This window comes from Fukomys damarensis, unplaced genomic scaffold (genome assembly GCF_012274545.1).
Source record: "Fukomys damarensis isolate Sample0158 unplaced genomic scaffold, DMR_v1.0_HiC HiC_scaffold_17, whole genome shotgun sequence".
Classification (NCBI taxonomy): domain Eukaryota; kingdom Metazoa; phylum Chordata; class Mammalia; order Rodentia; family Bathyergidae; genus Fukomys; species Fukomys damarensis.
Window position 1 is genome coordinate 24446811 of NW_022900929.1, and position 16292 is coordinate 24463102.

The 16292-nt window shown below is 48.4% G+C and overlaps 1 protein-coding gene across 8 annotated transcripts in view; it reads right to left on the minus strand.

The window, feature by feature from the left end:
• Positions 1-9817: 9817 nt before the first annotated feature.
• Positions 9818-16292, minus strand: part of LOC104862752 (up-regulator of cell proliferation) — a 43069-nt gene continuing 36594 nt past the window's right edge. For 6 of the 8 annotated variants that reach the window (XM_010624960.3, XM_010624958.3, XM_010624963.1 and 3 more), the window contains exons 4-6: positions 14990-15040; positions 14748-14786; positions 9818-13118 (exon numbers count right to left, since the gene is read on the minus strand). In XM_010624960.3, coding sequence (XP_010623262.1) covers positions 10522-13118; positions 14748-14786; positions 14990-15023 — 2670 coding nt within the window. In that variant the 5' untranslated portion in view covers positions 15024-15040 and the 3' untranslated portion in view covers positions 9818-10521. Of the gene's footprint in view, positions 13119-13503; positions 13612-14747; positions 14787-14989; positions 15041-16292 lie in introns of those variants that run through there. The other 2 variants (XM_033764909.1, XM_010624961.3) reach the window with 2 other exon arrangements.

A 16292-nucleotide genomic window follows, 5' to 3' on the forward strand; every position in this document is an offset into this window, starting at 1 on the left:
GTCCTGCCCAGCTCAGTCTGAGGCTTTCAGAGAGGCGTTGGTGGCTGCCGGCATCCGTTATCCATTAGCAATAATTCGCCTCGGGTAAGCCTCATTGGCTACCGTATTCGGCTCCGTTATCAAACCCGGAAGTCCGGTGAGCGGAAACGAGAGTTTTAGTTCTCCAGGAGCGAGCGCCCGAGAGTTAAGTGTCCGGTTGAGGGCAGCGGGGCGGAAAGGGCGCCGCAACTCGAAGGCCACCCTTCCCGCTGGGCCTCCGGCCTCCCCGGGAAGGGGCGCTGTTTTCCCAAGGAAAACCTTCAAGTACCAATGAAATTCAGGAGGCTATGGCAGAGCCAGAGACACTCAAGCCAGAGTGGTGCCAAGTGTACTTGGTATCCAGCGATTACGAATGACAGACGGAAAAAAAGCATCACTGGATACTTGCAGGCTCTTGTATCCGCCTCATTTTTTTTTGTTTTGTTTTGTTTTTAGCTTTACTGGGGATTGAACCGAGGGCCCGTGGATGCTAGGAAAGGGTCTAGCACTGAGCCACATCCCCAGCCCATTTTTATTTTGAGACTGGGTCTTACCAAATTGATAAATTGACAAGACTATGTTCAACTTTCCATCTTGGCTATTTTTTTTCAGTTGACCCTATAAAATGGGCTAATAAATAACTAGGATTTAAGGCTGGGCATGGTGGCGCCTGTCTATATCCCAGCATTTGGGAGGCTGAGACTGGAGGGTCACCAGCAGGCCTTCCTGGGCTACACAGTGAATTCAAGGCCAGCCTGGACTATTTAGTGAGACTCTTGCTTCAATAAAAATAATAATAATAATAATAATTGTATGGTTTCACAGAGCTGTTAGGATCAAGAGACCACAATATTTCATAAATGCCCTTGGTTGCATTATGCTGAACCAGGTGAAGTTGCAAGTATTTACTGATGGAACCTGCAGGGTTCATGCCAATGGCATTTGCACCCTGTATTGGTTTCTTGGAGCGTGGGCGTGGGGATTTGGATATCACCAAAAGACGGAAATGAAAGCAAAAGATGATCGAAGTGTTTCCTGCGGTCACATGGACAGAGTCAGAGAACCTGCAAGTCTGGAAGTGTCTTGACTTCAGCCTGGCCCATTTCCACAGCCATAATTCCTCTGACCACTTGAATCTGTGTCATAAGAAAATTCCTAGTAAACTGGGCGTAGTGGCGCACGCCTGTAATCCCAGCACTGGGAGGCTGAGACAGGAGGATCGCTGTGAGTTCGAGACCAGCCTGGGCTACATAGTGAGTTCCAAGTCAGTCTCAACTACATACTGAGACCATGTCTCAAAAAACAAACAAAATTCTTACCAAAAGGACAGGGTCTTTCATCCCCATGTCACTAGTATTGTTTTAGTTTTTCAAACTGCACCTCCAACTGTTCTGAACATTAGATAATGGACACACAGAGTTCCCTAGAATCCACAATTCCTTGTAAATGTGCCATAGGAACTTTCAGTTTTTCCTAAAAGGTCCTTTCAAACTGACGAGATTTGTTTTTGTTTTTGAAATTCGATCTTACTATATAGCCCAGGCCAGCTTCTGCCCCTTGGCACATCTCACCCTCTCTGGGATGGAATTTTTGATTCCCCCCTTTCCTGTCCTCCCTACCCACTGAAAACAAAACAAAACAAATCCAAAGCAAAGCACCAACTCCCCAGGGAGGGGCAGCAGCCAGTATGGCGAAAGGAAAAGGACAGAAAGGAGGAGAGCAATCTCTGTGAGGAGGAAAGGCTCACAAACCCCTATTGTCAGGAAAAGAGATAGGAAGACAAAGAAATACAGCTCAACAGGACAGGTTTATTTCGGAACAAACCTGAGAGGGACTGTTCTGGCACCAGAGAGGAGAGCAGCAACGATCCTACAGGCTTTGGGGTCTTTTGTAGGGTCCTGGGGAGGGAGAGTTCAGTGAAAGAAGGTTGTGGCTTCCTGCCAAGCACAAGGCTTGAGGGAGGTTGCCCAAGGATGGGGCCTAGGAAAGTAGGGGCCGCTATCTTTTTTTTTTTTTTTTTTTTTTTTTACCATGTAGTCCAGGCTTACCATGCAGCTTGGCTGGCTTTGAACTCACTAGATAGCTCAGGCTGGCCTGAAACTCACAGCAATCCTACTGCCTCAGCCTCCCGAGTACTGGGATAACAGGTGTGTGCCACCTTGCCTCTGGCTGTGACTACTACCAATACTAAGCCTGATAATGTTGAGTCCCCAGGTGCAGCTGTTTTGGGAGGAAGTGGTTTAGAGGGGTCTCTGATCAGACAGCAGTTGTATTCCTTCACCTGAAAGGCAGAGCAAGGGGCTATAGAGAGGAGAGGCGGTAAGGGCAGAGGTTGCCGTGTTCTATGTCCAAGAGACTTCAACACAGCCGAGGGGACAGGCGTGTGTAGGGTCAGCTCTGCTAGAAGAGAGGAGCAGGGAAATTGTTGAAGCCTGTCAAATTCCCCTAAGAGTGCATTTCTTCCTCCTTTCCTTCTGTTGGTGCAGCTGAGTGAGGAGTTGGTGGGAGGAGAGAAGGGGTGAGGTGATGAACCAAGGGTTTTCCTGGTCTGCCTGCTCTCCCTCCTCCAACCTGAAGCTCACCAGGGCAGGAACAGAAGTGATTGAGAGCTCAGTGGCCCCTGGGCTGGTAAGGGAGCCCAGAGCTGAGCGGGTGCTGGGGGTCTCTGTCGGCACTGGACAAACCCCACCAGTACTTTTGCTGCAGAGCCCACTGGCATGGAGAGGGCCTTTGCTGTGCACCTTCATGTGGCCAAAATAGAAGCCAAGCTCAACATCTTGCCACATGCAAGGTACCTGCTCCTGGTGTCACACCTTTGTAGCAAAAGCCACCTCACACTTCTACCATCTGAAGGGCCACACTACTGAGTGCACTTGTCTGAGGTGATCTGGCCTGGGGATGTGTTGGAGGTAGGATTGAGGGAGTGTGTCCCAAATCTGCCTGCCTTCCTCCAACAGGACCACTGCACCTGCTCCTAAAGCGTCACAGTCCTACTTGGGCAGGAAATCCCTCCCCTCAAGCCAGCTGCTTCCTCCTCTGCCCACAGATCCAGGGCCCTCTCAGCCAGGCTGGCTTCTGGGGCTTGAGAACACCATGGTGAGCATCTTCAGAGCATTTGATCCCTGGGTCGCCTATGTGGATAGCTTTGTGCAGGGCCCCTTGCTTTCTGTCTTCTTCTCCAATATGCTTTCATTTTATCCCCGTCTCCTTTATTACCTGGGCCAAACTGCTGCTCCGCTTTGCACACAGGCATGTGAATTGCTTAAAGAGTCCCTGATAACATAAGACTGATTAGCCTAAATTTACCTAGCATCTCCCTTTTGAGACTGAAGACACCAAGATAAGAGCAATGAAGGTGTTTTCAACATTTGTAGGGACATTTCACTGTCAATTTTTATATTATGCTGCTCTAGATCCTCTAGAGCAGTGCTGAGAAGTGTCCAGGCATTGCTCAAAACCTACATTTGGGGCCGGGGATTTAGCTCGGTGGTTCCACTGCCTGCTTTGCAAGCCCAAGGACCTGAGTTCAATCCCAAGTACCAAAAAACAAACAAACAAACAAACAAAAATCCCTACATTTGACACAGTCGGAGACACCATAGGGACAGAGGATAAACTCCTGAACCCATAACCTGTTATTCATTAAAAGCATGCATGATCTGTGTTTACTTCTGAGGCAGTCAGGGATTTAAAGTGGTTTTTGCTTAAAAGGTGGGGGGTTTGAGGGGATAAAAGGAATAAAGTAGAATAAAATTTATTAATTAAAAATTTATTTTTTTGGTACTGGGGATTGAACTCAGGTCCTTGCGCTTACAAGGCAGGTGGCAGAACCACTGAGCTAAATCCCTGGCCCTTTTATTCATTTTTAAAAATTATTTTAATTATTAATATCCCTTCTCAGGTCTGAATAAGGCAGGTCAGTCCTGTAGGGCAGGTCTAAAAGTTGGCAAAACAAAGTTATTGGCCCTAAATTTACCTAGCCTAGCTCATTTTCCTTCAAGACTGAGGACACCAAGATAAGAGATTTACAGGGACATAGCCAGGCATGGTGGTGCACACCTGTAATCCCAGCACTGAGGCTAATGCAGGAGAGTAACAAATTTAAGGCCACTCTGGACTACATAGTGAGACCCTGTCTCACAAAACCCTAAATAAATGAACATGGTAAGACAGGAACTAAGAGGAACACAGAAAGGCCCCTGAGCCTCTTATGTGGTATGACCTACTCTGTTTCCAACCTGGGCCTGTTCACCTGTCCTTAGGCAACCTGGTAGCACCCTGCTCCCAGGAGGTCACCATATTGATGTTGAACTTAGTGTGGACACCCAATCGGCATAGCACAATGCAGCCCAGAACTCCTGGACTCAAGCGATCCTCCCACCTCAGCCTTTGGAGTAGCAGGCCTTGCCTAAAACCTGCATGTGACAGAGTCCTGACTCATCAGTGCTCATAAAGCTGCTCTCATGTAATTTTGGTGGCCGCAGAACTCAAATTAGGTTTATGGGCTGATAACTTTATTACTGACTCTAAAAAAGGGAAAAGCATTTTTCTTTCCTGGGCTAATTCACCATGCCTGAGGAGCTGGATTGGCTATGGGTCAGGTTTATATTGGTACAGATTGCCCAACACCAACCCTGCCTGGCACTACATATCAGCAAGGCTAAAATGTCAATTAGAAGAGGCTGTTTTATATACCATTAAGGAAAAAAATCTGCTTAATTTTAAGATACATTGCTTATGAGATGAATGGCAATTTGGTGTTGGAGATGTGGTGCTGGGTAACTAAGGCTCAGAGAAGCTGAGCAACCTGGCTTAAGAACCATGTAACGAGGAGGAGGCAAGGCTGAGGCCCAGACCAGGCTGGCTGTCCCACAAGCTACAATAAGCACAGCCCATCTCAAAGGACAGGGCAGACACTGCTTGGTCCCTTGTCTCAGGCCTGTTTCCTCCAGAATGAGACTCGGTTGTCTTATGCTTTGATCAGTCAGTGTCTCCCTGTGAGCAGCCTGCCACTCTGCAGGCTGAAAGTGGCTTTCATATGGCTACATTTGGCTCCAAGACAGGACCAACTTGCAACCCCGTGGCAAGCTCCAGGCCTCTCAATGCTAAAGTCATCAGGTGAGATACAGAAGAGGCCTGTGGCTGCGGTGAACATCTTGACATGGGCAAGGCACACTGATGCTCAGTGTTTTGTGCTCCAGAGATGTCAGGCAAATCCCGGGGGTTACAGTCTGAAGAACAGTCCTGACTTGAAGGCATGAAGGCAAGTCCCTTTCAAGCTTGAAATATCAACCCTTCAAAAAGGGCAAAGGAAGCAGCAAGTGACTTCCTTCAAAATCATCCAGCTCTGGGTGACCTCTCTCTTCCTGTATCTGAGTATGGCAACAGTCTCTCACTCAACCAAGCAGCTCCAGAATTTCTCAACCTTCATCCCACCCAACTTCTCTTGACCATATCTAACTATGGTCTTTAGACTGATATGTTTTCAAGTTTAAATATTTTAAGCAAATGTCTGGAGGTCCTGGGGATGTAAAAATAACTTTTCTAATTACTAAGCACTTACTAAAATCTCTTTTAAATCCCACATCCCTTTGAAACTCTAATAAAAGCTATGAATTCTTTCCTTCCCCCCAAATGCACAGTTGCAAGAAAGACTGAACTTTATCCTTGGACAAGGGATAGACCCAATGTACAGAAGACTTGATTTGCAAAAGGCCACTAGGTCTGGCTTCCCTGTCTCAGATTTTTACAACAGCTTGAATCAGTTTTTAAGGGAATTAGTTAATATTCAGCAATTCTTAGAGGAGTTTCCAGTGTCTGAACTTGGGACCCAGGAATGTACTGAGTGAAATTCTTACACTATTAGAGAAGCCTTTGGTTCCTGTGAAGTTTCTGTGGTTCTTGTGGGCAGGTATAGAAAAAAACAGAAAATATTTTGGTATTCCCAACTGAACCAACATCTTATCGGTTGTTATTTTAATGATCTGTGGACAGATGAAAGTTTTGAGAGCAGGAGAATTAGAGAGCTATTTGTTTCAGAAGCAAAATTATGACCATTAAACTGGATTATCAATCTGAGACCCACCCATGGGTTTAGTAAAGCACACTCTGGGTGAGCCTGGATGGGTCACCAGGGGCATGATTTTGGAGGAAGTATCACTCGTTGGCACCTCACCTCCTTTAAATTGCAGGTGTTGGGTATTTGGTCCCAGCAACAGGAAAATTAATACAGAGAATTGGTACTGGAGAAGTGGGGTTGTTGCTTTGAGTAACTTGAATACATGGTTCAAAGCACTTGGAACTGGTTTGTGTGGAGCATTTGGAAAGGTTTGAATATGCAGGCTTGAGGAGCCCTCGATTGCTCTAAACTGAACTTGATGGGCAATTCTCAGGGTAGCTCAGAAGTCCAAAATGCTTATAGGAATATAAACAATAAAGGCCAGGTACATGTTTCAGGTAGGTATAGAGATTCTGTTGGAAAATGGACTAGAGGCCAGGCATGTTACACTCTAGGAAAAAAAAAACTGTCTACAACATTTTGCCTATGTCCTCAGATTTTGCTAAAGGCTGAGTTTAGGGACCTAACTGATCTAGTGGAGGAAATTTCAAGGCAGCTCAATGTTCAGGCTGTGGCATGGATACTGTTGGTTGCTTTTAGCCAAATTTATAGGTAGAATGAGGAGCAAAAAGCAGAGCCAAAATACTTGGAAAACTGCACTTTTGGTCTTAAAAAAAGAACCAGTTTGTAAAGTTGGGGGCCAAAAGAGGTGTTGTTAGAGATTAGTGACACTAAAAAGACACACAGGTACTATTAACCTGGGACAAGAAAAATACCTTGAGGGCATCTCAGGAACCAGCAAGACACCATCCACACAGGTTCAGAAGTGTAAAAGTGAGCTGGGCATGGTAGTGAATGCCTGTTATCCCAGAACTCTGGGAGGCTGATGCTGGAACCCAGTCTTGGCAATTTTTTTTTTCTACCAGGGATCAAACTCAGGTTCTTGAGCTTGCAAGGCAGGCCACCAAACTGCTGAGCTAAATCCCCAGCCCATCTTAGTGATTTAGTAAGACCATATCTCAACAAATGAAAAAGGATTGGAGATATATTTCAGTTTAAAGGTTCTAGCTTCAATATACAGTACTGTAATTAATCAATAAAAGTGTAAACCTTTGAGAAGAAGCCCTGCTCAAAAAGGGTCCTCTAAGGCTGGGTGTGGTGGTGCACACCTGCAATCCCAGCACTCAGGAGGCAGAGGCTGGAGGATTGCCATAAATCCGAGGCCAGCCCTACAAAGTGAGACCCTGTCTCCACACACACACACACACACACACACACACACACACACACACACACAAGCTGCCTGCCTTGCAAGCGCAAGCCCTACAAAGCGAGATCGTCTCTACACACACACACACACACACACACACACACACAAGCTGCCTGCCTTGCAAGCGCAAGCCCTACAAAGCGAGATCGTCTCTACACACACACACACACACACACACACACACACAAGCTGCCTGCCTTGCAAGCGCAAGCCCTACAAAGTGAGACCGTCTCTACACACACACACACACACACACACACACACACACACAAACACACACACAAGCTGCCTGCCTTGCAAGCGCAAGGACCTGTTTTCAATTTCCCAGTACCAAAACAATATATAAATAGTTTAAAAAGCCAGGCTAGGGAATTGGTTCCCTGGGATTCATTACATCTTGTTCAGCCATCCAGGAATTCAGAGCCCCCTGCAGCCATGTTCCAAGACGACCCAGCTACTGCTCCCACTGGTTACAAAGCTTGGTGTCACCCACATGCTGCTGGTTGTTCAGGCATGTGGAATTAAGGAGTTATGGGGTCATGGAAGCTTCTCAAAGGAAAGCCACGGTGGGGGTGTCACACAAGGAGCTCCTGAAGGGCAGTTTATGAAGCTGTAGGAATGAATCCAAAGTGCAGCAGAGACCTCAGAAAGTTAGTGATGTCAAAAACACTGAATATATGCTGACCATGAGTGGAGTCAGTCTGAGAGAGATCATATGGGCTGCAGCCCATAAGGGGATGGGGTTGGGGCTGCCAAACTTGCTGGAACTCACACCTTACTATGTGCCCTGGATGATGGATGTAGAGCTACATGACTTAATGGTTAGCCTGCTGGGTTTTAGTCTTCACCTGCTGAGTTTTTTTTGCACTAAGGATTGAACCCAAGAACTTCACATGCAAGTGTATCTTAAGCCTTTTAAATTTCTGAGACAGGATCTAAGTCGATAAATTATCCAGGCTGAGTTTGAACACTTGATCCCCCTGCCTCACACCCCTCCCCCTGAGATAGGATTACAAGCATGCACCACCATGCCCAGCTGGTCCTATTCTTTTTTGTTGTTTTTTTGAGACAGGGTCTCATTATGTAGTTGAGACTCACCTGGAACTCACTATGTAGTCCAGGCCAGTCTCGAACTCACAGCAATCCTCCTGCCTCAGCCTACAGAGTGCTGGGATTACAGGCATGTGCCACCATGCCCAGCTGGTCCTATTCTCTTCTATCCCCCTAATCTTCCCTTTGCAGAGAAACCTGATTGATACAGAAAGGTTTTCCTGAACTTACTAGAAGATCAGAGTTGCAGAATTCCAAGACTGTTTTCCATTTGCTACATGTGAGCAGAACCTGCTCCCAGATCATAGGAATGTAATTTGGAAAGTCAAGGATGCAGCAGGTAGTGTACTCTGGGACCCCAGGAGGCCAGGCACACTGAAGAGAGATCAGGGAACTTTCTATTCAAGAAAGGGTTCCAGACCAGAGTGGGGCAAGTGCTGTGGAGCTGAGAACACCTCTGGTGAGTGGTAGAACAAAAATAAGGTCACACTGGCCACCATTTGGGGAAATCAGAAAACACAGAAAGCAGGCTGGTGATTTAGCTCAGAAAGCAGGCTGGGGATTTAGCAAGCACAAGGACTAAAGTTTGATCCCAAATACAAAACAAAACTCAGAAAGAGACCCCAAGGCCTATGCAGCAAGGCTCAGAGGATCAAGCAGAAATTCCTAAGGCTGCTTATGTAGATGGGGTGGGGCTCTGAGACTGATGTAACAGCAGCCCTTGGTGATTGCCAGTGTAGGCAGGGCTTCCAGTGGAAGGTCCTCAGGCAGGCCAAGGTCCTGGCAAAGATCTGGCTCCAGGGGTGTCTTGTGGGCTGGAGAGGATACTGGTGAAGATATGAGAGAGAATAGGCCTTTCCTTGGTAACTAGAGGTAGCCTAGAGGTTCTGGCAGGTAAGACAAAAAGGTACATGGCCAGGCTGGGCCTGAAGGTGCACACTGGTAATCCCAGCACTCAGGAGGCGAAGGCAGGAGAAATGCCATGAGTTTGAGGCCAGCTTAAACTACATAGTTAAGTTCAAGGTCAATCTGGAATACACAGTGAGACCCTGTCTCAATCCCTACCCGCCAAAGGCACATGACCAAATGGGTGTGTGCTGCTGGCTCCCTCCACTCATTTTCTGCCATGCAGGGTAGCAGTCTGGGGCTTCTTTCTGTAAACTACAATGGGGCAATAATAAAGGTAACTAATGTAAAGGCATTCAGTTTTGTTTGCCACTAACAGTCTCTCTGCTTAAAGAGAGGAAAAGGGTCACTTTTTTGTGGTAAGGGCTTTTGCCCTGAGCATGTGCCACCATGTTTGACTACATGTTGCATTTTTATGTCTCCATACCCTTCCTCAGGCAGATGCTGCTGTCTTCTCTGAGCACACAGGACAATGAAGGCACAGAGGCAGAACCTGACACTATTATCATGTGAGATTTCATTCATTCAACAAACATTTATTAAGCGCTTATAGTGTGTCAGGCCCTGAGGGAAAGGGCTGAATGGTGTTCAGTCCCTGCCCTCGAGGACTCACAGTCTGGGGGTAGACAGTAAACACACGCGTGACAATGCGCCATGAAGTGCTGAGGCAGAGGTATGACAAAGTGCTAGGGCATGGCAGGGTGATTGATGAACGCTTCCCGGGGAAGGGTCAGGGAGGGCTTCACAGACCAGTCCATAAATGCAGCGCCCGGGAAGTGCCTTGCACACTGCAAGTTGGATCGTGTGACCAAGCCTCTAATGTTGGTCCACAAGGGGCCACCTCTGCTTCCTCACAACACCCCAACCTGTACTGAGTGTCCCTGCCATTGGGGGCTGGCAGTGAGTAAAGACACTGTTCCCACTCCTGAGGCTAATGAAAGAGCAGTTGTCCCGAGGGCTGGCCCTGATGAGCCCTGATGGGGCTCAGACAGAGATCAAGTTACTGCTGTGTCACCCCACCCAGGACCTGATATCCCTGCTGGCATCGCTGTTGCTGGTCTGCAGGGTACTTCTTTTTAACACTGTTAGGAGCCCCCTCACCCTTTCACTGGCCTTCCTTCTTGTGAGCAGCAGGCACCGGCCACCTTGCAAGTGCCTGGGCACAGCTCTGCTGGACCCTAACAGAATGGCCGTGACAGCAGGCCCTGCATCTGACTGCTTATAACCGTCGCACAAGCTCAATGAGCTGCTGTATGTTTTTGTTTTGGTTGGACAGGCCATTCCTGATGTTTTCTAGCAGGCATCTCTTCAATTCAAAAATGGCCTCGCTGTACCCCAGGCTCACAGCAGCCATGGGCGGGGCTCCATGCCATAGTCCTGGAACATGCCAGACATGCTGCCTCTCAGGGTCACAGATGGCCAGGCCTGCCAGCGTCCGGAAGCTGCCACTCTGCTTTTCCATCTGGGCAGCAGCTCTGCTCAGGTCACTGGGTGGATCCAGGAGCTGCCTCCTCTCTCTTGGCTTGGGGCTGGGGGCAGGCAAATCATGAAGGCTCTGGTATACAAACTGACAGTTGGGCATGTGCCCTGTTTTTTCCAACCTCAGAAATGCATGTAGCACAGCTGGTGGAATGTCTCTTGTTTCAGCTAAACTGACCACAGTGACGTTACTCAGCCCCATAAGCAGGGTGGCTAAGGAAGCCTCCAGCTCAAACCTGTCCCCAGCTGAGGCCAAGGCCCCACTGATCAGCGCCCCAGAGTCAATGGCCAGGATGTGGTCACAGCCCAGGTCCTGGCTGAAGCCTTCAGCCACAGTGATAAGTTGCATGAAGGCCCCTCGGGGACTGCAACTCCTGCCTGTGGCAAACCGCAGGCCAAACATGGTGTTCAGAAGAGTGGATTTTCCTGTTCCCGGCACCCCCAGGGTGGAAAGGACCACCAGCCGAGACCTCCTGTCCAGGCGGATGTGCAGCTCCTTGAGCAGCCCTGTAACCCAGCGTACAGGGATGCTCAGAGTGGCCCCGTCAATCAGCTCCAGGGGCAGTCCCACCAGCAGCAGCTCTGTGGCCAGGCCTGGGAAGTGCGCAAAGCGCCTCTGGCCAGCGGGCAGCCTCCCAGCCTCCACTAGGCAGCTCTCGGCCTCATAGAACTGCCCCATCTCCCGTAGGAAGTGCTCAATGCCCAGGGGCTCTGGCCAGAGTGGCTCGCTGAAGTCTGAGGCCCCCCCAAGCTTTGGTCTCAAGGCGAGGAGAGTTTCTGGGGGCTGCCTCAGCCGCAGCTGGCCCACCCGAGCCAGCCCCCACTCCATCCACCTCAGGAAGTACTGCTTCTCACCCATGGAAGGGCTGCTGATGCCTGCAATGAAATCCTGCAGCCCTGTGGGGGGCTCCTGGCCACTCTGCTGCATCCGAAGCTCCAGCAGCCGCCGCCTCAGCTCTACACGGTGCTTCTCGGGTGGCTCTGGAGCCCACTGGAGCTGGCAGAACTCCCTCTCCACCTGGGCCGCCTTCTTCCCCAGGTCACCCTGCAGCCTCAGCTCGTCCCTCCGGTAGGCGTCCACATCCTTGATCTTCCTGGTGATTCTCTCCATCCGGTCTTTCGCCTTCTGACACTCCTCGCAGTCCTCATCAACTCGGAGGCCCAGTTTGCGGGCTGCATGTGCCATGTCCTCCACAGACACCCTCCTGCAGGGGGCCCTCACCACACTGCCCATGATGGCACGCAGCCTCCTCACAAAGCCCTCGCTGTCAGTGCTGCTCACCTTCACCAGGACGTGAGAGTGGTCTATCTTTAGCACAGGGGTCAGCCTGTTCAGGAACCGCAGGTTTGTGTTCCGTTTCCCCCGGTAGGGACTCAGGATGAAGTAGTACTTTGTAGTTGACTCCTTCATGGAGTACAGGAGTTTGTATTCCTTCTTACTGATGTTGTCAGTCAGGATAAATACAGCTGAGGAGATTTCTGTCAGGAGCTTAAACTGCAGCCAGTGAGAGCCAATGTCACCCCTCAGGTTCAGAAAGGCCACAGGCTCTGGGAAAATGTCCAGGTCCTCCCTGCCACTGGGGAAAAACCAGGAAATCTCAACCAAGCCATCTGCGATCTCCCGGGGGTTGGTGCCCAAGCTGAGGTCCCGGTGCCAGAAGCAGTCCCACTGCCGGCGGCCCAGACTGAGGATGGCGTTGAGCAGCTGGGACTTGGAGTTGCTGCTCACATCCATGCGCACAAAGGCGAAGGTGGGCACCCTGGACAAGACCACACTGTCCTCTCGGAAGCTGCCCAGGCCCCTTGGGGTCTGGGACCACCACGTCCGCACAACACCCCGCAGGGCCCACAGCAAAAAGGTGTGGTAGTGGTTTTCTGAGTCAGGCAACACAAGTGGAAGTGCAAACTGGCAGAGGAACATCTTCAGGATGATCTCTTGCTGCAGAAAGCTGTCCGAGGACAGCAGGACAGCACAAAGGAGGTCCAGGGGGTTCACTGGCGTGTCAGGCGTGGGCAGCTCCGAGAAGGAGTAAATGTCGTCAGCAGCAATGTCCTCAGCTGGGTCCCAGTAGATCATCTCCTCCTCCATGTGGCTCTCCTTCTCCACTGGCCGGGTATCTGCAGGCATATCCAGCACCATGGTGGTGTTCCTGGCTTCAGCATTTAGGGCCTGCAGCTTCCTAAGGAAATGCCAGGGCAGGTCCTTGGGAACTTGAGGGGCCCAGTTCTTCATGCTGTCAAAACTGATCTGCAGGGAGTCCTGCAGGCTGAGTTTCTGCCCCTGGTAGGCCTCCAGTCCCAACAGGGACAGCATTTCCTGCAGCCTGCTTCTCTCCACTGTGGAAAGAAACAAGAGACATGAGTGCTCAGCATGCATTCTTGAGACTGGGCCAGGGCAGAGCTGGAGAGACAGAGCCCAGCAGGAGAGGTCAGAGAAGAGAGGACCCTCGGAACAGTACCCCTGGGCTGATCTGAGATCAGGGCAAGGAGTGCAACCCTCCATCAAGATAACTACCAGCAAAAGCAGGTGTGTGTGACATTTCAAAGTGAGAAGGAAAAACAAAAAACAGGAAACCAGGAACCCGAAGAGCCACACTTAAGAACTGGGAGAGTTCATGTAAAAGCAATGATTTCCTATTTCTCTCACACTGAGACTGAAACTCACTGTTCAGAGTGAACAGCACAGGCCCACAGGTGCTGAGTGCAGGTCCCATCTCCTCACCTGCACTTTGGCCACCAGGTGCCCTGTGCTTGGAGGCACACTCTGTCCCAGCACGGGGCTCCCTGTCACCAGGAAGTTTCCACAGAGGCACACTCACAGCTCATGCTGATTTTCTAGCTAATGTTCTTTTGCCTTTGTAAATAAGCTGGAGAATATTTCTGAAGGAAAAAAGCAATATAGCACTAAGCAGTCAATAATTGTAGTTCAATGTTTTGCAGACCTGACACCAATAATGCAATTTTTGACTATAGTAAAATATGAGGCATGGACTAAGTTTAGTTTAGTCAGGTGGTCCAAGATCATCCTATACAATATAAATTTTACTCATCAGATGCTCTAAGCAGCATCACCACCCCCCCAGGCCTTGACATGACACCTTACCAATGCTCATGCTGCATATAATTAGCTCACTTTAAATGTTAATGAACAAAAAAGGAAAGTACAAGTCCAGCTGAGCTTCAGGCTCTCCTCCAGTTCCTCTCAGGAGAGGAAGCAATGTGTGTGATACTAGCATCTCGCTCAAATAAACCTCAAGAGGAGGCCCTGGTTTATCCAGTCCTGTTTGTGTTTCCCAGGGAAGTAAACTGACAGATTCAGGTCACTCCCCATGACCCAGGGGACCCACAGCACCAGACAATGAGCTCAGAGACTCCTACAGCACTGTGGTAGAGGATGGCACAAAGAACACAGGGCCCATGAACTTGCTTCACACTCACAACAGCTGCACAGGAGGAATAGTTGTGGGGTGAGTTCGTTAGAGTTGCCTGTTCTGTCTGAATGAAATGAGGGATACTGTTTGTCTTGCTCAGAGAACACCTGTTTTTATTGTTAGGTAACATGGCAATAAAAGGCAAGAAGGAAAAGCCAGATTAAGAAACCCCATTCATGAATGTACCTGCGCCTGCAGGTGGCCCTCCACAGGCTGCCTGGCAACCTGGGGTCCAGATTTTTGATCTGCAAGTGACGCCATCAATCAGATGAAAGTTTCCAATACTAGCTGTGCACTAGAACTACTTCAGGAACTTGTTAAAAAGCTTCCTGTGTTCCCCCACCAAAGACACCAAATCATCAGGACAGTGGGTATGCTGGGGCAGGGGCTGCTGCTTATTTCTGGGGCTTGGTTTTTAGGGCATCCTACATCTGAGCACCCTGCCTCCTCAGGACTCGATGCAGCAGCTGGAGCAATCACCAGCCTCCATGATGCCCCCTGCAACAGGAAGTTGCGACAGAAAGAGGAAACATACCTGTTGGGAAGTCATTGTCCTGAGCCTCATTAGTACCATCTACAAGGAAAGCAAAGGAAAATGAGGTGTCAATCAAACAACACACCTTTGGCTGACACAAAGTAATTTACACTAAACTCATAATACTCTTTCTTACCAAAATACCAACTTCTCTCAATTGTTAATTATAAAATCCTGGTAATTCTTCATTTTTCCCTCTCTCCTTCCCCAACCCAATCTGGGATCAGCCCCATAGTTTCTACCTCCATAATGGAACCCACAGTCATCTCCTTCCATTTCTCTCCATTCCAAATCTAGAAGGAAAGAATACAGGCATTTAGTTCCATCAGCACGTTAGTGCCTTTCTATCAGAGTTGGAGTGAGGATATGGTGGCCGAAACTTACTATTACTACTACAGGTTGAATATTCCTTTTTCTCTTTTCTTTTTTGGTGGTACCACGGATTAAGCCCAAGGAGCACTGAGCTACTTCCCATTCATTTTTTTGGCTTTGAGATAGGGTCTTGTGAAGTTGTCCAGGTGGGCCTTGTACTTGGAATCCTCTTGTTCCAGCCTCCTGAATACAGTAGCTGGGATTACACACCATGCCTGGTAAGCTGAGCATTCCTTATCTAAAATGCTCAAAAACTAGAAGTGTTCTGCATTTTTGCTGATTTTGGAATGTGAACCAAGTCTAAAGATAAAAATTTAAATGTTTCATATATACCAAATACAAAGGATCCTAAGGTAATTTTATACATTTGTTTTTTTTGTTTTGTTTTTTGAGACAGGGTCTCACTATGTAGTTGAGACTGACCTGGAACTCACTATGTAGCCCATGCTGGTCTCAAACTCACAGCGATCCTCCTGCCTCAGCCTCCTGAGTGCTGGGATTACAGGCGTGTGCCACCAAGCCCCGCCCAGTATTTTTTAACATACTTATGTTGTTTGACTATATATGTCACACATGAGGCCAGGCATGAAATTTTCTTCTTGGACATTATGTCAGTATTCAAGAAGTTTTGGATTTTGGAGCGTTTCAGATTTTGAATTTTCAGATTAGGGATGCTCAACCTGTATAACTGATTTCAGATTTCCCTATGTAAATTTCATTATTTTCCAACACAAAATATGTCACAAAGTAGTAATAGCTACACACAACAGAGATTTGCTCTAGGATATACCTGTAGAATATGTTAAATTTTATGAAAATAGGCCAGCTGTGTGGTGGCGCACACCTGTAATCCCAGCACTCCAGAGACCAAAGACAGGAAGACGCTGTGAGTCGAGGCCAGCCTGAGCTACATAATGAGTTCAAGGCCAGCCTGGGACAGAGTGAGACCCTCTCTCAAAAAGTAAATAAATAAATAATAACTTTTATACATTAACCTTTGATTTTAGAAGCTATTTAAAATGTTGTCAATATAAATTTCTAGACTTCAAGACTCACTACCTCCTGTCAACATTATTTCCATCAATGTTTTTATTCTATCATAGTTTTGTTATTACTAAGTGAGATATTGATGTCACAGGACAAACCTCCTATGTGGGGGATGATGGGGAAGAG